General features: G+C 38.9%; 3 protein-coding genes and 1 long non-coding RNA gene across 5 annotated transcripts; 2 read left to right on the top strand and 2 right to left on the bottom strand.

Moving 5' to 3' along the window:
- The first annotated feature begins 227 nt into the window (after positions 1–227).
- LOC137740122 (uncharacterized) lies at positions 228–2,963 on the top strand. Its single transcript, XR_011069137.1, has 3 exons — positions 228–2,044; positions 2,453–2,506; positions 2,603–2,963. It is a non-coding gene; the product is annotated as an uncharacterized lncRNA (long non-coding RNA).
- Positions 2,964–3,179: 216 nt separating this feature from the next.
- On the bottom strand, positions 3,180–5,651 carry LOC137740121 (glyoxylate/hydroxypyruvate/pyruvate reductase 2KGR-like). Its single transcript, XM_068479929.1, has 2 exons — positions 5,046–5,651; positions 3,180–3,852 (listed from the first exon to the last, which is right to left on the bottom strand). The coding sequence occupies exons 1-2, from the start codon at positions 5,466–5,468 to the stop codon at positions 3,334–3,336; spliced, it is 942 nt and encodes a 313-aa protein (XP_068336030.1). The 5' UTR covers positions 5,469–5,651; the 3' UTR covers positions 3,180–3,333.
- Positions 5,652–18,911: 13,260 nt separating this feature from the next.
- Positions 18,912–21,789, bottom strand: LOC137740348 (glyoxylate/hydroxypyruvate reductase A HPR2-like). Its single transcript, XM_068480213.1, has 2 exons — positions 21,240–21,789; positions 18,912–19,974 (listed from the first exon to the last, which is right to left on the bottom strand). Exons 1-2 carry the CDS (start codon positions 21,660–21,662, stop codon positions 19,456–19,458), a joined length of 942 nt encoding a protein of 313 aa, XP_068336314.1. The 5' UTR covers positions 21,663–21,789; the 3' UTR covers positions 18,912–19,455.
- A 768-nt stretch (positions 21,790–22,557) lies between these two features.
- Positions 22,558–24,865, top strand: LOC137739655 (probable E3 ubiquitin-protein ligase RHC1A). Of its 2 annotated transcripts, none has more exons than XM_068479305.1 (2): positions 22,558–22,706; positions 23,585–24,865. In XM_068479305.1, exon 2 carries the CDS (start codon positions 23,656–23,658, stop codon positions 24,607–24,609), a length of 954 nt encoding a protein of 317 aa, XP_068335406.1. In that variant the 5' UTR covers positions 22,558–22,706; positions 23,585–23,655; the 3' UTR covers positions 24,610–24,865. The 2 variants fall into 2 exon arrangements, with proteins under 2 accessions (XP_068335406.1, XP_068335407.1); XM_068479306.1 differs by having other exon boundaries at positions 22,562–22,706; positions 23,541–24,865.
- The last annotated feature ends 206 nt before the right edge of the window (positions 24,866–25,071 follow it).

Here is a 25,071-nt window from a genome sequence, read left to right as displayed (position 1 = left end):
ATTAATTGCAAACTTACATAGCCACACTCAGAATAGAGGCTCATATGAAAATAACACTACTAATTCAATGGTAACACCACCGGCATGTTTTTTCCAACCAAAAATAAAAATTCGTATTATTTGGTTCATCAATGTTCCAAAAATAGGAAATCACTAAATGAAGAAATTGCATGCATCTATATGTAAATATATTAATTAAACAATTTTTTCTGTGGGCCCAGATGATATACCGATCGAAGTGTGGAAAGTCTTGGGAGAGACGGGTATAGCATAGCTCACAGACCTTTTCAATAGGATTTTGAAAACGAAGAAGATGCCAAATGAGTGGTGAAAGAGCACTTTGGTGCCTATCTACAAGAATAAGGGCGACGTACAAAATTGCATGAACTATAGGGGTATTAAGCTAATAAGTCATACAATGAAGCTCTGGGAGAGAGTCATTGAGCATAGATTGAGGCAAGAGACACGGGTTTCGGACAACCAATTCGGGTTCATGCTAGGGCGCTCAACCATGGAGGCAATCTATCTCTTACGAAGATTGATGGAAAGATATAGAGATAGGAAAAAGGATTTACACATGGTATTTATAGATTTGGAAAAAGCATATGATAGGGTCCCAAGAGACATTCTTTAGAGGATTTTAGAGAAGAAAGGAGTACCAGTAGCATATATCCAAGCTATAAAGGATATGTATGTTGGAGCAAAGACTGCTGTAAGAACTCATGAAGGACAAACCGAAAGCTTACCCATAATTGTAGGGTTACATCAAGGTTCATCCTTAAGTCCTTACCTTTTTGCATTGGTAATGGATGAGTTAATGGGACATATTCAAGATGATATTCCTTGGTGTATGCTTTTCGCAGACGATATAGTGTTGATAGATGAAACTCAGGGAAGGAGTAAATGCAAAGCTTAACCTTTGGAGAGAAGTGTTGGAATCTAAAGGTCTTTGCCTAAGCCAATCAAAGACAGAATATATGGAGTGCAAGTTCAGTGCAAATGGAGGCCAAAATGAATTAGGGGTGAGGATCAGAGATCTAGAAGTACCAAAGCGACTGCTTTCGCTACCTAGGATCTATCTTGCAAAAGAACGGAGAATTAGATGGAGACCTCAACCATAGAATACAAGCTGGATGGATGAAGTGGAAGAGTGCATCCGGTGTGTTGTGTGACCGCCGTATGCCACTAAAGCTCAAGGGAAAATTTTATAGGACGGCAATAAGGCCTGCAATGCTGTATGGCACGGAATGTTGGGCGGTAAAGCATCAACACATACAAAAAATGGGTGTAGCGGAGATGAGGATGCTTCGTTGGATGTGTGGGCACATGAGAAAGGATAAGATTAGGAATGAGGATATCCGAGGTAAAGTAGGAGTAGCCGAAATTGAAGGAAAGATGGGAGAAAGTCGGTTACGGTGGTCTGGACATGTGCAAAGAAGGCCTACTGACGCTCCGGTTAGAAGATGCGACTACGGGACAGAGGTCCAGGGCCGAAGGGGTAGAGGAAGACCTAGGAAAACTTTGGAAGACTCTAAGAAACGACTTAGAGTACTTGGATCTAACAGAGGACATAACACAAAACCGAGCGCAATGGCATTCTAGGATTCATATAGCCGACCCCACTTAGTGGGAAAAGGCTTTGTTATTGTTGTTTTAAACAATTTTTTCTGTACTGGAATCAACCTAATAAGTTATTTTTCGAGGTCCGATAATCAAAACTAGAACTGCTAATTAAGTTTGTACTAGTTTCGAATTGTATGGCAAATTGCCCTTAAAATATCATTAGAATTGATGATAAATCTTATCATTGTTGTATAGCAAGTTATTGTGGTTTTAGAATTTTTTTAGGGGGAGAGAATTTTGACCATGCAGTATGCCCGTGAAAAATATTATCGGTGTTATGGAACAGGTACACACACCATGGTGCATCATCTGTGAGACCACTGCTAAGCATGTACAAAAGTTGGCTAAGCACTTTAAACGTTTGGATAATCTACTCTTCGCAAGAATAGATGCGTCTGCGAGTGAACATCCGAGACTGCAAGTAAGTGTTCTCTTTTACATCGTAATTTGATTTTGTGATATTGGGATGAAAACCTTGCTTTTTCGGTAATCCATAACCTTGGACATTAGATTAGCTAGAGCATTTATGTAAGCTCTCAATGAACACTTGGAAGCTCGGTGGTCGTCTTTTTTGTTTCAAATAGCTTGACGAATAATACATTCTAATGCTTTCTGTCAATCCTCTGAAAATTGCACGATACATTATAAATAAAAGAAGAGGGTGTCGGGTGTGAATCACAACGAATTTTACAACTCAGAAACATTATCTATCAATGAGAACTGTCTCTGGCCATGAAAGTTTCAGTTGATGAGATGCCAGAGTGATGATTCTGAAATCTATCTTGGTTATTGTTGTTTGTTATTTATTTGTTTGGTTACTGTTATTCAGGTAAGCGACTACCCAACGCTCTTGTTATACACAGCCATCGATAAAGCCAACCCGGTAATTAGTGATTACAACAAATCCCAGTTTTTTCTGTTATGATTCATATGTGTGCTCTATAGCCAACTTGTGCAAGAAATTGTTTTCACTGTGCAGATCAACCTTTCTACAAAATCGAGCTTGAAGGACGTGGCCACAACCATCAACAAACATTTGAAAGCCAAAGATAACGCCACTAAAGGTGAGTTATAGAAATATATACTGAATGTTATACTTAAGTGTTCGAAATAGGATCTGATGCTGAATACTGATTGATTTATAACTAGAACACCGAGGAAATCGATAGGCGAGAGGAATTGGTAAATATTTAGTCATTTACTGTGACATTCTTATCAAAATCACTGAGAGCCAAGTTAACAAAGATTTTACTGCAATGGTTTTAATGTGGAGAGGATCCATCCACAAACTCAGGGACTAGTTGTGATGAAAACCCTTCATTTATTTACAAGACTTTTGTCACTTAGCACTATTGCCTTATCTGCTTATAAGTGGGATGCCAAAGGTTTGACTTCAGTTGATGATAAGTTGAAAGCAAAATTATTAGTGTTAGCCCTTTGTATGATTCATCCCAAATTTCTCACCCCTTGACGTAAATATATCATTTATAAAATAAAATAAAAAATTATAAGAGTCTTCAAAACACAAGGATTTTTATGAAGAAATAACCAGAAAATATCATCAATCAACACTTTCAACAAGAACATTTCCGAAATTCTAGAAACAATGATCCTTTTTCGTATTGACAAAAATAATTACTGAACAAGGCATCTGTGGCAGCAGATGAAACTATGCATCCACTGGTCATCATGTCCAGATGCTTAAAGCTATTAGGCCACTGGTGTCAACAATGGTTTCTTCAAGAAGTGAGCCTCAAGATTCCCAACCACAAGGTCAGCCATGGCATTGCGAGTTTCAACCGTGCCGCTTCCGACATGAGGCAAGAGGACCACATTCTCGAGAGCGAACAGCTGCTCAGGTACTTCTGGTTCATTCTCATAGACATCAAGCCCCGCCCCACCTAACCGGCCTTCTACCAGAGCAGATACCAACTCAGCTTCGTCAACATGAGGGCCTCTCCCAATGTTGATGAGAACACCCTTTGGTCCCAAAGCATTAATGACTTGGCGGTTGATAATGTGGCGGGTCTCTTCAGTTAAGGGGCATGCAACAACTAAAACATCGCAGTTGGCGGCCAACTCCACGACAGTTGGGTAGTATTTGAACTTCGAATCTGGCTTTTCTGTCCTGGAAAAGTAAGCAATTGGGCAGCTAAAACCCTCGGCTCTCTTCGCAACTGCTTTGCCAATTCTTCCGAGACCGATGATCCCAACAGTTTTCCCAGTGAACTGAAAATGAAAGGGAACTATTACACAAGAGGGGAACCAAATATATCATATGGATGAAAAATTAAAATCAAGAACTCAAGGCTTTACTGCTATACATATACACATAGCACATAAACTAACAAAAATGCGCCAAAATCCTTCAAAGTCGAAACGATACACGAAAGAAAGACAAGCAAAAGAAATTACACAATATTGAGATACCATGAGATTAGCAACGACAAAACCACAGAGAGGAACACAACGGATAGAAAAATCGTACGCACAAGCTATATAGAATGCACATTAATTTGGCTACCAAATTTCAACTGTTGGAAACTCAGAAACTCCAATAAGATACTAAGATAATTTTCAGTACATCGACGACTAGCAGGCAAAGCAGCGAGTAAGCAGTTGCAACCAAAGATATATAAAGTGATCGACACTCCACAAATAAAAAGGCAAACAAAGCATATATGCAGGCAACAATGAGAAGCAAGCAATCAAGAACACAGTCTCGTGCGTCACCAACAAGAACCTCTTCATACAAGAACGAGAAACCAACAACCGACACCGACTACCATCGCTTTCTCTTTCCCTTTGGTGATGTCATCCTAAATACATCACTACAACAGAGAATTGAACGCATCTTTCACTGAGAAATGAACTTTGACTGACTGAAAATTTACACAAGCACAACAAGTTCGTGTCTTCGAATACAAAATTAAGCAAAGAACATCAAATTCAGGACTTCACCCTCTTTCCCTTAACAACAAGCTTTAGCAGGAATCACCAGTTCAACTGTTTGTTCCTTAATCTTTTCCCATTGACTTCAACAACTGGTAAATTTTTTTACCATACTCTCCAACAGGGTATTAAATAACACCAGAGTTATAAGGATTCAATGTAAGAACAAAGTTCCGACTGTCAACTACCTGATGCGCTCCCCCTCCTCCTTTATCCAGCCTTGGGACCCGCAGTATAAGATAAACAAAATTTTACACTTACCCTAAACCACAGTTAACACTTACAAAATTTTACCATAACTTCAAAAATAGCCCATCAACTCACCCTCAAATCACGAGCAGCACGATCAAATATCAATATCCATTCAAACCAATAAAAATAAGAAAAGCAAATAAACCCTATTGCAAGTAATTGAAAATTAAATAAAAAAATAGTTGAGAAAAAAAAAAAAAAAAAAAAAAAAAAAAAACCTTGGTGGTCAACTTGTAGTCGCCCTTCTTCCACTGCCCACTCCTCACATACCGTTCACTCTCACAGAGCCGTCTCAGCACCGCCAACGTCAGCCCAATAGCAAGGTCCGCCACGTCATCGGTCAAAACGTCGGGCGTGTTGGTTACCCGAATACCCTTTTCCTTACACGTCTTCAAATCGACCTTATCGATTCCGACGCTGAAACTGGAAATAATCTCCAGCTTCGGCAGAGCGGCGATGAGCTCGCCGTCGGCTCCGGCGGAGGCGTTGCCGACGATGGCGCGGATGGAGGCGGAGTGATCCTTGATGAACTGGGTTTTGTGGGGGACAGTCCAGAGCTTGAGGAGGTTGAAGCGCTTCTCGAGCTCCTGCTCCAAGTAGGGGGACATGGGGATCGGCATGAGGACGCCGATGGACTCCATTGTTGTGGGATTTGGAGAAATGGGGCTTGTTTGGTTTCGGGGTTTGTGCCGTCCCCGTAAGGATTGGAGAGGATGGGATTTGAGAATGTGGTGGCCGTGGGATTATGGGAAGCTTTTGGTAGCGATGGGTGGCTTGTTATGCGTGGTGATCGGGGAAGTGGACAAGAGAATCACGACGTTTGATTAAATAAATAACACAAAATGTTTGAATAGAAAAATTATAATAAATTAAAGGGCTAAGAGAGGTGTGTCATAGCCATTCGAGGCCATCTCTAACATAAAGGTCCAGAGAATTGAAAATAGTCCAAAAATTATCTCCAACAGAAGGTTAGGTCAGAGGGTATGTGGGCTCCACGAAATCTGAAAGGGTCAAAAGGTTGGCCCTTTCTAGCCAGCTAGGCCCGGGCTGGCCAAAATTTTTGCTTAAAACTGTCAGATATAACCGACAGGAATAAGAACAATAATGTCGGTTATAACCGACACGAATAGTTAGGAAAATATTTGAATATAACGGCTAGCTGACGTCAATTTTTGTTTTTTTTTTAACAAAATTTTTTTCCTATAACTTTTATTTTAAATTCTATTTTTTTTCTATAACTTCTATCTTACAAAATTTGTTTCATATTTTTTTTAAATTCAAATTTTTTCCTATAACTTCTATTTTACAAAATTTGTTTCATATTTTTTTTTTAAATTCTATTTTTTCCCTATAACTTCCTAAGCCATTATACAACATTAAATTAAATTAAGTAACTGTTGACCCTATAAATTACAATGCCTACGTGGCGCGCATGCCGAGTAACCAATCGGCTAACTAAGTCCTTCGATTGAATGCGGGACGTGCCAACTCGTCGGCCGAGCTCGGCCGAGGAGTAAAATTCGTTGTTGTCGCGTTGCTGACTTCTTAATTTTGCGACTGCGACCAAGGAAGGAGCACTCTCGATCTTTGGATTCTAGAGCCTGAAGACGAGGCTGCTAGTTCTGCGAAGTTCACAAATCGTCGATACCTGATTCGATCACCGTGATTATATACGTAAGAGTATAAGCACGTCGAATCGACACCAGACTATACGGACACAAATATTCAAAGGCAATGTATGTCTTGACAGTGAACGTGGTTCAGCCGTCAGAATGCCGAACTCTAAAACTCACCCGTGAATACCCAATCATAAAATCACTCGGCGTCCGATACGCCGAATGTCGTAACTCGTGACACCTTACTTCGCCGAGAAGGCTAATAAGATGACCTCTGCCAATAAAGATCCGAAAACCTTCCTCGGCCGAGACTTGGATAGGTAACCAGTCGGCCTCGACGCAGTGCTGTTTATCCAAACTGAAGATGCCCCTTGGTCGGCTGATTCTACGGCGACAGTGCTGTTTATCCAAACTGAAGATGTTCGCCGGTCGCATTCACAGTGCTGTTTATCCAAACTGAAGGTGTGTTGGCAGAAAGAGAAAAGGTAAAATCTCAAGGTGTTTGAGAGGTTTTGTGCAGGGCAATTGTAGGTTGAATTGAAGATCCTTTTTTTTGTTGCATGATTTCTTGTATTTATAGCACCCATTCCTTGAGACCGAATCAAACCCTTATCTGGATTGGGAGTCCTTGTCCCGTTCCAACTTTACTTCGAACAAACCTACTCCCATTTGGACTTTGAACTTTCCCCCCTTCCGAGGCTTTATTCCTTGCTGGCCGGGAATCCTGGTTGCACCAGGACTTCCTCGACCTTTTTTATTTATCTGGACTACTCCTTCTTAGGATAGGACTCGATCGACCCTACTAACTGGCCCAGTATCTATCATTCAGCCCATAGCATTTGACACAGCTTTGGGCTGAGCACAACCTTCTGCTCGGCCTAACAATATTATTTCGGGCCCAAACAGTAACATGAAACAACATTAAACAATATGAAACGACATTAAATAACATTAACCAACATAAAAATTATACAACTGTTAATATTCCTATTAGGAGTAGATTACCTATTAAATGTTGTAATCCTAAACGGTAAGGAACTAATCTTCCCTACTACTATAAATAAAGGCAGAATGGGGTGGAATAACACACACCTCACAATTACACAACTCTTTTCTCTCTATGCCGCACTCTCTCCCTCTCTCTATGGCCTCCATAATTGTTTAGTAAATTATGCCTACAACACGTTGTCAACACGCTCTTGACGCTACGCTAAAGAGAATTTGATCTTCAATCAGGGGAGTATTATGTTTTAATCATTCTGTTTGTGATTAATTTATTATTTTGAATTGATCTACATGTTATTGATTTAATTTAATTTTTCTATGTTGAACGTGATACAACACATTGGAGATGAAATTCTGGCTTTCCGAGAAGAATCTTGTACAAATTCAAAGGCTTTTGTTGTTTTCTGCCAATCAGGTACGCTTAAAATAAAGTAAGATATTTGAAATAACCGTGAAGCATGAAAACATTCCCCATGATGCATGAACCCCCATATGTTTATATTTTCCTTCCCATATATATATATATATATAGTATATGTTCATATATTTGTCAATATATATATATATATATATATATATTTGTTTCATGCATTACGCAATTTTTGCTATGTATAGTATATGTTCATATATTTGTCAATATATATATATATATATATATATATATTTGTTTCATGCATTACGCAATTTTTGCTATGTATAGTATATGTTCATATATTTGTCAATATATATATATATATATATTTTTGTTTCATGCATTACGCAATTTTTGCTATGTAGAATTTGTGAGTCAAAGAATCGAAGTAAAATAGAAGCATGATTTTTTTTATTATTGTTTGGGGCTTCTGAAAACCCTAAAAAATAGAAATCGGAAAATTTGAAAAACAAAGAATGGAAAATTTTTTGGGCAGGCCACGGCCTGGGTTTTTGACGTTGTTGGACCCGCTTGCTTGGGTTCCACAAGATTGGCCCTGCAGCCTCAATCTGTGCATGCCTCACCAGACGCCAGCCCTACCGGGCTTCTGAATCCTGTCCCAAAGCCTTGCGCTGACTGGGTCTACTCCCGCGTCAACCAGAAGCCAGCGAAAGCTGGGCTTATTTCACGCCTTAGCCCAAAGACAGCGAATGCTGGGCTTTTGTTCTCCTCCAGCAGCCTATGAGCTGCTGGGTTTCACCTACTCTTTCGGCCCAAATGCTGCAGCAAGCCTGCAGCTTACCCTACAGTAGATTAGGCTGCCTGGTAGCCGTGCCCCCAAGCCCAATGGCCTGCAATTTTTTTGCAGGGCCATGTGTTGCAGCCAGCCCACACGTGCTAGGTTGCATCATTTTTACGACCCCGATGCCATATTTTGGCATCCGCCTCTTCTTAACCATACCTAAATATTTTTGGTACATTTTTGGTTGAAGCCACACTAGGCTATATTTTCGTTATTGCTTGGCACAAAGTCAATCGAAGTTAATATGACCCGAATGTCATTATTTTGCTTCTACGATCGACCCTGAATGGTCTCGATCTATTGAATTAATTAAAAGTGACCTGATGTCCATTAATCTGATAATTAATCCAAAATTATTGACCTGAAGATCGCTTTTGGACATTATCGATTTAATAATTTATTTCTATTCTTTGAACCGTTGACATCCTTTCATAGTCCCGAAGCGCTCACACTTGAGTTCTGAAGAACCTCAAATTCACTACACTTAAACAGCATATTGCATTATGTGTTCTTGTAGGAACCTCTCCTTTATGAACTAAACTTTCATAAACTAAATAGAACTAGTCGTTTCAAATTTAGTGCCTTTGGAAACCCAAAGTTTTCATAAAACAATACACTCATGAAAACCCGACGTTTTTCATGCAAACCATGTCATAGAACTCGAATGTTCTAACTTTGATGCTTATGGATTATTCATTCCCATAGCACCAATCACAATTTTGTTCCCTCCATTTCAGTGGATTGTCGAACCGTCACAAGTTTGATTTTCCTGCTTTGGACGTTTCTATTAGAAACCACTTTATGTGGGTACAAGACGTGAATCTCCACTTGACTATTAAGAAGCTGAGAAACCATTGAAGCCAACAATGGCATGGAAGAGCTGAATAAGCCTTCGCCATGATCTTCATTCGAAGACTTATGCCCAAAGCATTATAGATGGAAATACCTCCCAAACAAAGATTTCATGGCTCTTTGGCTCGCTCCTATGGACTGTGTGATCATATGACATATTGCCCGAAGCACACCATGATTACATCCATAAATGAGTACAATTCTGAAGTTTATAAATCCGATCAAATTTCGACTGGAGAATACTTTTCTCGTCCTTCTATGTTTCTAACTCGCCCTTGAAGCAGCAGTGTAGAAAGCGAAAGTTTACCAAATTCTCGAATCTGATTACTATCACAAACATATGGTAGAATCAGGGCCTGCCAAGGTGTGGCATCATGCCCGAAGCGTGATCCTTGGCACCTAAGACCTAAAACTTCAAGAATAGGGGATAGTATTCCCAAACCTTAACTTGCAGAATCTACTTTTGTCTTAATAGAATAGATCATTGGTTATGCACCGATTCGTGCATCTACCAATGTCGTTGAGGAGTACCATTCTCGTAGTCAATATGTGAGACTAATTTTGCCCCACCAAAAATCGTTGGAAAAGTAGAATTTTGACATGGATGGCCTTGTTGGTCGAATCCCCTTAGTAAACCATTTACTTTGTGAACATTTTTCTACGTTCTTAGATTCAAGTTTGGTGTATGTTTTACTTATGGATAATCTTATGGATGTTGTCCTCAAATATGAGTTAATTGAATCATGTTTCTTAATACATGTGACCGATTCAATTAAACACGTGATTAGGTAGGAATGTGGGGAAGTTAGTTGTCTGGATGAATCCGTACTACGCACACTAACTTTACACCTAAATCACATCTTTAACAACGACTTCAGGTCTATCCAACCTGATTAAGAGCACTGGAACGCTCCTCGTTGTATGAATGGTACTGAATCCCCATTTAAGGGACCTTAAATTCTCCTTGTCATTGAGTTTTTTAAGGATATTCGAGATGACAAAGATCATAAATGAAACCACTGAAGAAAATAAAGTGAAATATCTTGGCACCACCTCCAAAAATAAGCCTGAAGCTTTGATTTGGGGCCAATGGGTTGTCCCCCAAGTGGGAACACACCATATGTGGTTGACCTAGAGCCTGATGATTGAGTAGTTTACTTGCTTTGGCACGACCTTTTGGGACACTTAGGTTGAACAATGATGCTACAAAGCATCTCCTTACCCGAAGTAAAGATCTTGTGCCTACAAGCACACTTTGCCAAGTCTGCTCATTTAGGAAATTGATCTTCTAAACCATCCCTCGCAAAGATTAGAAATCACCATTTTTTCATAAGTAGATTCAAGGGAATATATGTGGACTAATCCAACCAAAATACGGACCGTATAAATACTTATGGTTTTGGTTGATGAATGGACAAACTGGTCACATGTTTGTCCACACACATTGCTGTTAAACCTCTAGGCCGATTAAGGGTTCACCACCCTACTTATCCCTTAAGGTCCGGGATACTAGATAATACCGGAGAGTTTATATCAACGGTTTTCGATAAAGTATTGCATGTATTTTGGGTTTATAATTGAACATCAAATTCCCATGTTCACTCCCAAATAGCCTTGCCTAACGATTATAAAGCGCAATTTAAATGATCGCTCGGATTTTGGTAAACGTATCAAGTTTTAGGTTTTTGCCTAGGGCTATGCAATATTGTAGGCAACTATATTGGTCCGCCTTAAGACCCAATGCCACCTAACCTATATGACGTTACAGTTGGTTACTGGGTACGAACCTGACGATTTTCGTATTTACGCATTTGGGTGTGCATTCCATGTGCCAAGTTGCGCCACCACAACGTACCAACATGGGTCTTCAAAGAAGGATGTGAATCTTTGTCGATTATGATTCTCCTTCACACTAGCTCTATTAGAGCCCTTGCATGCGATCTCTTTACCGCTCATTTGTGGGTTGTTACTTTAATAAGACAGTCTTCCCTCCGTTAGGGGAGATAAGAACGTCAACTTTCCTGAAGAACGACGTGAATTTGCGTGGACATTGCCCATTATGTCTCATCTCAATCCCCGTATCGCACAAGTGTGATAAGCAAGTGCGATGAATTATAGATTTCAGACTCTTACTCCAGACGCATTCCTCTGATCTAGCTAAAGTGACAAGATCATATACCAGCTGCAAACATGCTTGCAATGATAGATGTACTTAACAGACGTCGAGTTAACATCCCTGAAGGGTGTGTCGCCCCTATTGGATGGTTTGGACGCCCATGTTGGACGGTCCGGTACACCGACGGATAGCCAATCAATCTGTCTTAGCTTGGAGCACGACAGATTACTCGGTTCGTATGATTCACTTCCCTATAAGAGGAAAACACGACACAACAATGATACTACACTTGATTGTTGTCTCAAATCATTTCCATCTCATGAGATTAATTCGGATTACTCCCGAAACTTGAAGTTTTTGGTCCAATATACTAGTTTGGATGAGCTAAATGGAATTGAAATGAGATTACCATTGATGATGTTTTCACTTATATGGTAGCTACCGACATAAATGAAAAGCAACGATATTGAATCGTGTTCCGTTGATTAAGTGACAATGTAGAAATGATTGGATAACCAAAATAACAATCCAGGTCAAATTCCTTACCAAAGTGTGTTTTGGACCTGTCATTCCTACACTGCCCAAGGTAACTCTATTATGTTACAAGTGGGAAAGGAAGCGTTATGAGATGAATGAAATAGTGTGATATGATGCATGCCTTACAACACAAGGTTTCTTTCAAAACGTCCTGTGATTGATAGCATCATTATGAAATGTGGTTAGTGTTTTTTTCATGGGGATATAGATACGGAGATTTACATTTAAGTTGCCGAAGAATTACATGGACTGGTTCAAATAGTTCCAAAACCACGGAACACCCTCTTAACTTGTTTGAGGCGTTCACTTACAATTCGACGGATGTGGTATACCCGTCTAAGTAATTATTTGATCAGTCAGGGATGAATTATGCCCTTGCGTGTTAAACTATGAAGTCTTATTCCAAATTGCTAGAGTTACAATTTATGTCGTTGACGCGAATCTCATTAAGACTCCAGAAAAGCTTGAGAAAACTGCCTCGCACCTGAAGATGGAAGTTGAGATGAAGGATCTTAGGAAAACTCGTTTATGCCTTAAGCTAAAGTTCAAGCGTTGTTCTGATGGTACCTTGGTCTACTTGTCGAACTACACCCCGAATGTGTCACCTTTGAGTATACCTTTGATCGTCTATATGTTATATGTAAATGAGACCCTTGAAGAGGTTATGGAATCCGAAATTCCATGTCAGAGTTCAACTTTGCGATTCGTTGTACTTAGCTCATTGTATTTAGACAGGACATCTCATTCGCTGTTGATCTTGGTAAAAATGCAGCACCGCGCTACATGCATCCACTGAATTGGTATTAAAGACGTACCCTGAAGGTACTACGAATTTGGGCAAATCAAATCCCGACGCATCTCGAGCAGATCCGACCCCCTGATCCTCGAAATAATGATTGCCTTGTTTGTTATGCTGACGCTGGTTACTTATCAAACCCGCACAAGGTAAAATCCCTAAATGGTTATGTCTTTACCGTTAAGGATATCGCAATATCTTGAAGGTCCAACAATATGTCCTTAGTTGCGAAATCTTCAAATTGTTCCAAAACTCATCTCACTTCACTACACCACAAGTGAGACATGGTTAGAAGTTCTTGTTGAGCATAGTCAAAGTACTTGTTGTGTCTTCATCCATCGTTGAGTCCCAATGACGGTCCATGAAGACTATACCGCATGTATCTACACAACCAAGACATGATACATCAACGAAGTCAACACCAATACATATTGCGTCCACTTCTACATCAGCAAAGCATCAAGATATTCAAATCATGCAAGCCAATCCCAGACAACCTTGCATACCTCTACACGACGTCACTGCCGAAGTCAACCTTCCAGAAGCTTGTCCGAGGAATTGGTATACTTAACTATCATATGCAATGCTTATAGTTCTCATTTGGAAGTTATGTCAAACTCAGGGGGAGTGTCAAGAAGTATACTCACTTGATCATAATGTACTCTTTTTCCCTACGATTAGGAGCATTTTTCCCACTGGGTTTTTGCTACCTAACTAGGTTTTAATGAGGCACCCATCCTAGGCTGATCATACCTTTGTGAGCTCTTCTACTTGCGTCCAAAAGACATATAATTTTGACTTAATGCAATTTCTCACTTTTCTCCTTAGTCTATGAGTTTTTCTCCCACCTTGGGTTTTACCATAGAGAGGTTTTGTGAGTTTTACCTTTTTATGCATTCTTCCGTTGATCTGAGACTTGCATTTGTTCATTATACCAACGACTTCATCAACTGTACTTACTTCATCGCTGAAGACTTGATGCGCCATTTGTTTGGGTATTTACACACTCAAGGGGAGTGTTACAGTCCTATTAGATTAGGAATGTGATTATGTAAATCCTAGTAGATATGGGACTATATCTTATATTCCTATTGAATGTTGTAATCCTAAAGGGTAAGGAATTAACCTTCCCTACTACTATAAATAAAGGCACAATGTGGTGGAATAACACACACCTCACAATTACACACTTCTCTTCTCTCTCTATGCTGCACTTTCTCCCTCTCTCTATGGCCTCCATAATTGTTTAGTAAATTATGCTTACAACAACATAAATTTAAGTTGTAATTTTTTAAATTTAAGTTGTTGTAGTTTTTAAATTTAAATAATAAATTATGTTTGGCCCTATGGCCCTTTGACTGTTGGTTAGAGACGGTTTTTTGTGACAAGGCTAAAATGAGTCCTATGGCCCTTTGGCCTTCGGTTGTAAATGGAGGCAAATATGGCCCTGTACAGTTCATTAAAATATTAATATCTTGGAGGGTCAGAGGGCTAAAACGAGCCCTCTGGTCAGCCTTCGGTTGGAGATAGCCTATGGTCTGATGATATTCTTCTTCAATTGGAAGTGAAAGGTCTTAGTTTCGAATCTTGTGGATGGCGAATTCAATACCAAATTAAGCTACCAATTGTGTGCCTTAACCGAATTCTCATTCCTCTTAGTGTAATAATATCGATATAATAAATAAAAAAAGGTGTCATAAAATTCAAATATTTTTGTTTTTTTTTTTTTTTCAATCAATATTATGTACACTAAGAGAGAAGAGATGAACTTAATCTCATATGGGGCTAGCAATAATGTGGTTCAAATTTACCTTTGGGGAAAATCGAACTTAAGACCTCTTATTTATAAGTGACGAAGGATACCAATAAATCGTATTACTATGTAACAAATATTTTTATTTTTAGTAGTTTGGAATAGCATAATTTTAAAAATAGGTAGGTTTTAATCATTTTACTATGGAAAATGGGGGAATAGATGGAAACTTTAAAACAAGAAATTTATATGAGCGTTGATCTACTCTAAATTAGAAGAATGAAGATTCAAATTTGGGTACATAGAAGCAGAGACGAAGTTAGAAAATTAATTCATCGATGACACAACTAAGTAGTGACGGATGCAAGAGAATCACCGTTGCATCCAACAATAGTGCGCACAATTGCCAGAAATTTTTTTTCAATGTTTTTTACAAGGCATTTTGTCAACTGCTTGGGCGATAGCATTGTGTGTTTAATATCTTTAATTCCTTTTAATTGTGTGTGTGTGTGGAGAGAGAGAGAGAGAGAGAGAGAGACTAAGCGCTAATCCGGCAGCGAGCTGGATTCTAGCGCTTAGGCGGTTAGGCGAGAGTTTAAGCGAATTTAAGTAAATTTATTATATATCATATAAATAAATATTAAATAATACTTTATATTATTTTTTTTTAAAATAATATTTTTTGAAAAATAATACAACATTTATAAATAATGTGAGAGTTTAAAATAAAAACGAACTTCTCATATACAAATAACTCTAATATCCTTACAAGGTGTATAAAAATAAATAAAATCCTTAAAATCTCTCATCTAACATAACCTCAGTTTGTCCACCCTTCATTAATCTTGTACCGAACCTACAAGGTCTAAAATGTATAGGGTGAGCGAAACCACAACTTAATAGGGACATAATGTCACGCCCCGATCTCAACCAACGTCCAGGATAAACACACGATGCTACTGTAGAAGGTGCGAGGAATACAAATAAGAAATACACAAAGGAATAATGATATTAAAATTTACAAATAAAAGTAATGTGGTGGGTCTCTATCACAAATACACCAATTGTTCAACAAGCTACATGCCCATAGGCACTCAAAAGAAAGTCTAGAAGAAATACAAGGAAATGTATAAGGGTAACCTAAGCACTCCATTCTCTGAACTCTGACTGCTACCCCAAAGCTCCTCATATCAACTAAAATCTATCACTTGCATAATCGCCCCTACACCGTGGGAATGGTGCATCGAACAAATCAACAAGTCGGTTAAGCTACAAAGCTCGTATGAGTGACAACAATCCGACGTATGTGATAATCATAAAACAAGTCCATCAATCACAATTTATAAACAGTATTCATAAAATCATAAACACATTGAAAATCCTGAATGAGTCACCCAAAATCCATCGGCCTTTCTAAATCAAACCACAAGGGTTCTCAAATCTAGGGCTAAAGTGATTCAATTGATAAATGCACTGAAAACTAGGGCTACAGTGATTCAGTTCAGCCGAAGCCTACATCTCCTAAGCTTTCACATTCTAGACCGAATCCAGGGAATCAACGAACCAACGAAGACAGGGGATGCAATTTTGGACCACTCAACGAAGTCCAACTGAAACGAGTTTCGGACCATTCATCGAAGCCGAACAGGATACGATTTTGGACCACTCAACAGAATCGCAGAGTATGAGGGATTCTTTATCACTCATCAGAATCCGAATAGGATACGATCTGGACCACTCAACGGAATCCACATGGAGCAAAGAACTAAATAGCCCAACAAAACCCTAGTGAAACTCGATTCGGGACCACTTAACGGAACCAAGCAGAATCCAATGAACATAATTCAAAACGACTTAATGAAACAAGACGTAATATAAGGTTCACAATTCCCCATGACAATGGGTTAACAATTTAATATAAAACACATTTATAAAACCATGCCATATCCACCAAGGATACTAACATGGGGATTCATGGGTAATCAAATATCCACCAAGGATACTAACATGGGGATTCATGGGTAATCAAGCATATCACGTACATTAAAGTCACTCACTTGGAGTCCAAAAAACAGCTCCTAACACAAATATCAAGACGGTCACGCACAATCATCGCATAGAGCAAATCACAAGTCTCGTTTTAGAATTCTTTCGATAGAACTCGTAAATCTCGCTTGAACAGTCAACTACAACAATCTAGAGGGATTCGAGACACGTTGACCAAAAATCAACCATCGGTCAAACGTGAACGGTACGGTGTACACTCCATGTCATTCAATCCGAAAGATCCGCACATTGAATTTTCGATCTGTAACTTCCTAAGGCCTTATTATGCTTCTAGAGCAACATACTAAAATTTTGTGACAATTCGACGATCGGATCTCCGCGCAAATTTAAGTGGCGGGCAACCATAAAACTACGTTAAAATGATTCGGGGCATCAAAATTAGCTAAGAATGACATTTTGGGTTTTCGGCCCGAGCCGCCGCCACGCCCCGTCATTGGTCTTCGTGAGCACGGGGTGCGCCATTGCACGCGCCGCCACGTGCCCCACGCATGGTTGGAATCGGTTGGAATATTTTGTCCTAATACGAAATATTTCGTTAACTATCATCGGACGAAATATTTCGTTAACTAACAGAATATCACAGAATATACGTTGACGTTGTTAAGGAATATTCTAGGAATCTAACGAAATATTTCGTGTCTTTTCCCTCACTCCGATTGCCGACGTCGGCGACGTCTGACGTTTACCATCATAATCGTCGGAAAAATGGAAATTCTCGCCAGTTTCTGAAAAAAATTTAAATCGCTACAACTTCTTTGATTCTCACCAAACAGTCGTATGAATATTATCACTGCATATAATCAACATTATCACGATATGCACATTATCGAAAATAACAATAGTATATCAAAGTTTCATACAAATGATTATATCAGTTATAAACATACCAAGTATAACATATATTTCACAAAGCTTAAACAAGACCTACCCCAATAATAATAAGTTCCACAAAAAACCTCCTACTTTGGTTCCAAGACTAAAACAAAAGATCCACGTCACTACCGTAATAGCTAAACTCAGCAAGCTCCTTGATCACTCCTAAATCACTGTGTTAACTCTTCTACTTTCTTTATTTCTTTTTCCCCCACTTTCTGCTGCCCTAGGAGAACCATATTGCATGCACCACTTGCAGCCGATTCTTTTGCGCGATGTAAAATAATGGGGCATGTTGCTCCTAATCTATTACTGCGTAGTGATCAAGCAAATGCATGGAAAAGGTGTCATACACTATCAAAGACCACCTCTCATCTCCCTTTACACGAAAAGTGCTCACAAGCACCTTAAAACCTCAATATAAAATATAAAAGGAGAGAGCTATAAACCATGATGTGCCACGTTAAAGTATAGCTTCCAACAGTAAGCAAACTATAACTAATGAAATAGCACCTTTTGCCCTCATCCTAATATTAGGGTTCTCCTACCAAAAACTCCATCTTATAACCAATCTAAAGTAGCCACCTCAATGTCACTTAATACTACAGTCTAGTGATATTCTTTTTTACTTATAAGTGAGTGGTCTTAGATTTGATTCTCACCTAAAGACGAATTTTAATTACATTATTGCTAACCCATTGTGAGGCTAAGCCCATCCCCTACTGATAAATAACAACATATGGCTCATACTGGAGCTTAACTCATACGAATAAGATGGAAAGTTCTAAAAGAAATTACAAGGATAAATTAATGAACATAAATATTGGTGGCTTACGGTGAAAATGAACGGTTGACAATTTGTTATAGTGGCTCTTAATGGCTATAGACCACATAAACTTACACACACACACACACACACGTGTTCTCATTGAGCGTAAATGGGCCTTTTATTATTATTTTTTAAAAATGACTAACTTCAAAATTTACTAAAAAAATAATGTTGTTTCGCTAAAAAAATATACATTTTTCCTTTGGTAGTCTTGTATGAGGATCTAGTGATAGAATTGCATTGGAGAGACGCCGATATTGTTTAGTTTTTTTTTAACTCGTCTGTTTCCCAAAAAAAAAAAAAAATTGATTGAAAAAGAGATATTAAAAGTAGTTCTGATAAATTACGAGGGGGCATGTGCCCTTGGGCCTCATCAAATTCAACCTGGGAAGGAGCACTGCTCTAACTAATTTAGTTAAGCTCGATCTCCATAGAAGAAGTGGAGTACATTAAGAAAATAAAACAACAATTAGTATTCAATTTACATCCTTCTAATTACAATACTTGCATATAATCCAAAGGCTTAAAAGCCAAACAAACAAACAAATAAGCAAAACAAACTTACAACTGCTTTCATCACATTCTTTTTCTATTTCTCTCCTCTCATTTGCCTCTTTCTTCTTCCTTCTCTCTTTTGAGGGAACTTTGAAGTTGCAGTCTCTTCTTTTTAGGTTAAAGGAGAGATCTTTTGGCCTGCGAGTATCAAGCTGAATGCATATGAGAGGTTCCAAGCAGCTGCGAAGCAAAGCAAAAAGACTTGTTAATGAACCATCCTTAGTCTAACTACATCCAGAAAAATATAACTGATTGGATAAACGGGTGAAATCATCTCTAGTCAAGCAGAAGCCTGTTTGCCTTTAAGATTCATTTGCCAATTCTTGGAACAACGGTTCTTAATTGAAGAAGATTAATGGTATCTGATCAAGACGATGCTGCCTTCAACAAACTTTTCCTTTAGATACCATAACTGTTAAACCACTGGCGTCAACAATGGCTTGTTCAAAAAATGAGCCTCAAGATTCCCAATCACAAGGTCAGCCATGGCAGTGTCTGTTTCCACAGTGTCACTTCCTACATGAGGTAAGAGTACCACATTCTCGAGCTGAAACAGTTGCCCAGGTACATCTGGTTCATTTTCATAAACATCGAGCCCAGCACCACCTAACCGGCCTTCTAGCAGTGCAGATACCAGCTCAGATTCATCAACATGAGGACCCCTCCCAATGTTAATGAGAATACCCATCGGACCCAAAGCATCAATGACTTCACGATTAATAATGTGGCGGGTCTCTTGAGTTAATGGGCATACAACAACCAGGATATCACAGTTGGAGGCCAACTCCACAACACTTGGATAGTATTTGTACTGTAAATCTGGTTTTTCTGTTCTGGAGTAGTATGCGATTGGACAGCTAAAAGCCTCGGCTCTCTTGGCAACTGCTTTTCCAATTCTTCCCAATCCAATGATGCCCACTGTTTTTCCAGTGAACTGAAATGAAAGAAAAACTATTAAAGTTTTAACGAAGAACAGATTCAGGACAGACATGTAACTTGCTTGCAGTTACTAACTTCACAAATAACTCTGTTTCAGGAAGAAAACACAAACTACTGCTGATTTTTTTTTTTTTTTTTTTTCAATATCAACTTAACATTTCATATTAGAGCTGCATCTAACTTCTGTCACAAAATTACTGCACTTACACTACCCTATAAACACATCATGGGCATCCTGCCATGATTAGTTGAAAAACGTCTCCGGTTACCATTGAAAATATATAGCATTTCTTTCATTAAATGCGCAACAACGCTGAATGCAGCACATCAACAGTTTACAATTTCTTTGCAAACCAGTTTTACAATGCAGTATGTTAAATTGAAAATTCAGAATGAACTACATTAGTTCAATCTACGAAATTCAGTAATTTAATCAAATCAAGACTAATAATCTGCATTCTCTCATGTTAAACACGGAGCTTGGAATGCATAAAATGAACAACAACAGTAGACCTATGCCTTCCCAAACCAATTTTCAAATCTATCATTGTTAAATTTGAAACTTAGAACCTCAGTTATGCAAACAGCAAAGCTTCAACATACACAAAGACCAAGAATAAAGCAGCCAATGAGTCAGAATTTTCCAACCAATGAACTAAACGCGGTACACTCCATAACCAAAAAGGAAAAAGATGTGCATACACAGACTCAGAGAATAAGAAATCGACAACGCCAGCAAGAATGCCTTGTTGCATTGGTAGAAGGACCAGTCCAGACAAGAATCAAAAACAGATGACCTGCAGTACACTGACTAGTGACTACAATCTCACCCATTTTACCTTAGCTGGCTCAGTGTCATCCTAAATGCATCACTATTACAAAGTCGATTTCAATAAAGACTAACAACTGGAGACATCTTCGAGTGAGTAATGTTTTTCGAGCAACAACTAATTTTCACCTGCAGATGCAGGCACTACTTAGCTCTTGGCACTGCACAACAAGTTGAACATCAAATCCACAACCTCATGTCATGATGTTCTTGAATCTTATCAGTAAAGTCATATAAAAAATCACCCTTTCAACTTTTCAATATCCATATCACATTTCTTATTCCTCTCTTTTTTACTTCAACAATTGGTTTCTTTACCACAATCTCCAATTCTCTTAAAACATTTTAAGAAATTAGTTGTCAATCCACAAGCAATAATTATAAAAACATATCAAATTCAAATTATGTCTAAAACGGTAAAAAAACAAAACCTTGGTGGTCAACTTGTAGTCGCCGTTCTTCCACCCCCCACTCCTCACATACCCATCAGCCTCACAGAGCCGTCGCAACACAGCCAACGCCAACCCAATCGCAAGGTCCGCCACGTCGTCGGTCAAAACGTCCGGCGTGTTCGTGACCCGAATACCCTTTTCCCTACACATGTCCAAATCCACCTTATCGATTCCGACGCTGAAGCTGGCGATGATCTCCAGCTCCGGCAGCGCCTCGATGAGCCCGACGTCGGCTCCGTTCCCAGCATTGCCGATGACGGCTCGGATGGCGCCGGAGTGGGCCTTGAGGAACTCCGCTTTTTCAGGGGCGGTCCAGAGCTTGAGGAGGTTGAAGCGCCTCTCGAGCTCTTGCTCTAAGTACGGGGACATTGGGACTGGCATGAGGACGCCGACGGACTCCATTGATGGATTTGGAGTGGGATTTGATTGGTTGTGGGTTTTTTGGGTGCCCCAGATATCAAAACGGTTCGAGAGGTTGGGATTTGGTGAACTGATGGTGGTAGTGACTGGTCTGGGTGGCAGTGTTGGGTTGGTGGGTGGGTACCGCGCCTCTGCGGGAGGACAGGTAAGATGATGACGTTTTGTTGGATGGAGTCAAATTGCAGAACTAGACATGATAAAAAGTCAAATTACAAAGTGGAACATAATATACCACAAATTACACTTACGTCACCCACTATTTCTTGAGGTTTTACTTTCGTCTCTCTAAGTTGAATTTTCACAATATTTTGAACTGCGAACATCTACATTCGCAATACTCCAACGTCAATTCTAAAAGAGATTCCTCTCCAAGTTGAATTTTCGTCTCTCTAAGTTGATTTGTTATCATAATTTACTATATAGTTCATAGTATTGACTGTTTAAAATTTATTTGATTTTACGCCGTATAACTTACTAAATTTCTTTGTTTTTCAAAGGTAAAAGTTCTCAATTATTGTTCATTGAACATTAATTATTTCTTTTTTGATATAAGTATTCGTATAAAATATAACATTTACTTACTTGTTTATGAAGAAAAATAACAAAACCAAATTGGATGGGGTAGATGGATTGGCTTGAGCCCTAGGCCAATTAAAATTTAATGAGTAAATTAAAGTTTACACTCTCAAGTTTATGTGCAATTACAATCTCGTACTACATTTTTAAAATATTATTATTAATCGCATAAATTTATAGTTGTTTAACGTAAAATTTGAGGACTAAAATGTCATGTAAATGTTTAAGATTTGACTTGACTTGTCTAAGTCTTTATTTTGTCAAGTACAGGCGCTCAATTCCAGCCGCAGGATCAAATTAACGGGTGTGATGTAACAGAAGATCAATCTGAAGGAAGATACTTGACAGGGAGAGAGGGAGGAGAGGAGAGAGAAAACACAGCGTTCATTTCGTCGCACCATCGATACGGAAACAGTCTCAGATATTTGTGCATATCTTCGCCTTCTCAAGGTTAGGGTTTTCCTTTTTGCACTATATATATATATATATATATGTATGTATGTATGTATGAAATATTTTTGATGGTTTTATGAATCTGAAGTTAGTGTTATCTTTGTTGTTTCAAGTTTCTGAATTTCCTGCTGCAAAATAAGACTAGTGTTTTTCTTTCATATTTATTTTTTTAATTTGAATTTACTGATTTTTGAGATGATTAAAGTCTGATCTTGGCTTTAATTTAGCTGACTATTATGGTATTTTTAATACGGAATTACTGATTGTTTAGATTCAACCAATGATCATCCTGAAATCGATGGATTGGATTCGACCTCGAATTCGATTTTTGAGTATTTGAATTGGGTAACTGTAATTGTACAGGAAATAAATTGGATTGAAAGTTTAAATATAAAAATATATTTGTTTTTGTTTTACAAAAAGATTATATCCGAGTGATACTGTTGTTGAGCTGATGTGATCATGGTTATAAATTTTGTTTATTTGTTTAATATGGAATTACTCAAGCAATGATCAACCTGAAATAGATGGATGCAATTCGACTCGAATTCTATTTTGGTTTGGAGTATCTGAATTGGGTAATTGTTGTAATCGTATAGGAAATAAATTGGAGTTTGTTTATTTGTTTATCTATTTGGATTTTGGAAACCAATTGTAACAATTTATTTATTTATTTATTTTGTGCATAAATATCTTATACAATCTGAGTTCTAAGTTCTTATGTTCCTGTGTAAGCAGTACGGAATGCAGTTTCAAGTACTTTATATGAACCGCCAATTTCGAACTTGTTTAGGTCCATACTGTATCTTAATGATTTTGAATTTGAAATAGGCGGCTTGACCTTGAATTGCGATCTCCTATGTCACTATGCTCAGGTGATGCTTAAATATTGAGGAGTTCAGGGACGAGACTTGTTTGTACCCATAAATTTCTAAAAGAGGAGAGGATGTCAGGTGGCCGAAACACCCACTGGTGTTACAATTGCAGGCACCCATTTCGGCTGAGAGGGCGAGACGCGGTTTGCCCAGGCTGTGATGGAGGATTTATTCAAGAACTTGATGATATGGTTCATGTCAGCCCAATGGATTTCTTTGGACTGGACAATGATGATGATGGTGACAGGAGGTTCTTGGAAGCTTTCTCAGTGTTGAACCAATTGACAGACAGAAGGCGTAATGATAGCATTAGGGCAAGATCAGATTTAGTTCCTGAGCGCAACCCGGCATTTGCTCCTCTCTTGATTTTTGGTGGCCAAATTCCTTTTCGATTGTCTGGGAACGGCAATTTTGAAGCTCTTTTCAATGGGTCTCCTGGAATAGGCGTGACACGAGGTAACGTGCGTGATTATTTTGTAGGTCCTGGCTTAGAAGAACTATTTGAGCAGCTTTCAGCTAATGACCGGCGAGGCCCTGCCCCAGCCTCCAGAGGTTCAATTGATGCAATGCCTACCGTTAAGATCACAAACAGGCATCTCCGTTCTGATGCGCACTGCCCTGTTTGCAAGGACAAATTCGAGTTGGGATCTGAAGCAAGGCAAATGCCTTGTGACCATCTATACCACACAGATTGTATTGTACCATGGTTAGTACAACACAACTCATGCCCTGTTTGCCGTCAAGAACTCCCTCCACAAGGTTCACCAGGAGCAGGAAGTGGTCATACCACAAGTAGTCGAAGTAGAAGCAGTAGTTTTGGTAGTAACACCAGTGCAAGGGAGAGTGGTAGAGAAAACCAAGGAAGGCGAAATCCTCTCTCTTATTTGTGGCCGTTTCGCTCATCTAGTTCTAGCTCCAGCTCCAGCTCCAGCTCTAGCCATGACCCGACAACTGAAAGTAGTTCATCAACTATGCGCGAACACAATAATCAGATGGGGTATTCAGGATGGCCGTTCGACGTCTAGGGTTAACGGTGTTCACGTTATTGCTTGCTTTCGTTGGGATCAGAATCCATAGCTGTCCATTGAACTAAGCAAATTGCTAGCGGTGAGCAAGGGTTTGAGACCCGTCATCTGTATTACTGTATGTTGTTAAAAGGGTGCTTTTGGTGTTTATTATGCCTCTTTCCATGTAAATGACTGTTTCCTTCTTTTGTGTATTTCTATCTTTTGTGAATCATTTGTGCTTCTAAGTTGTTCTTGATTCCCATTTTATGTTTCATACTCGTTGACTTTTCTTTCGAAGATCCTCCATACAAGTCAAACTTTAATCTAGACAAGATTACATTAGAAAATTATTAGATCAGATACATGAATGATTGTGGACTCGTAATTATGATCGCTTCTCGATGAATTATAGCTCAGTTATATGTTGGAGATGAGTTTTTGGATAAACCAGACCTAAAAAAGCAAATTCATCTTAGCTTC

This window comes from Pyrus communis, chromosome 7 (assembly GCF_963583255.1).
Source record: "Pyrus communis chromosome 7, drPyrComm1.1, whole genome shotgun sequence".
Classification (NCBI taxonomy): domain Eukaryota; kingdom Viridiplantae; phylum Streptophyta; class Magnoliopsida; order Rosales; family Rosaceae; genus Pyrus; species Pyrus communis.
The sequence above is the reverse complement of the archived record's forward strand: the minus strand, read 5'-3'. Positions and strand labels throughout refer to the sequence as shown.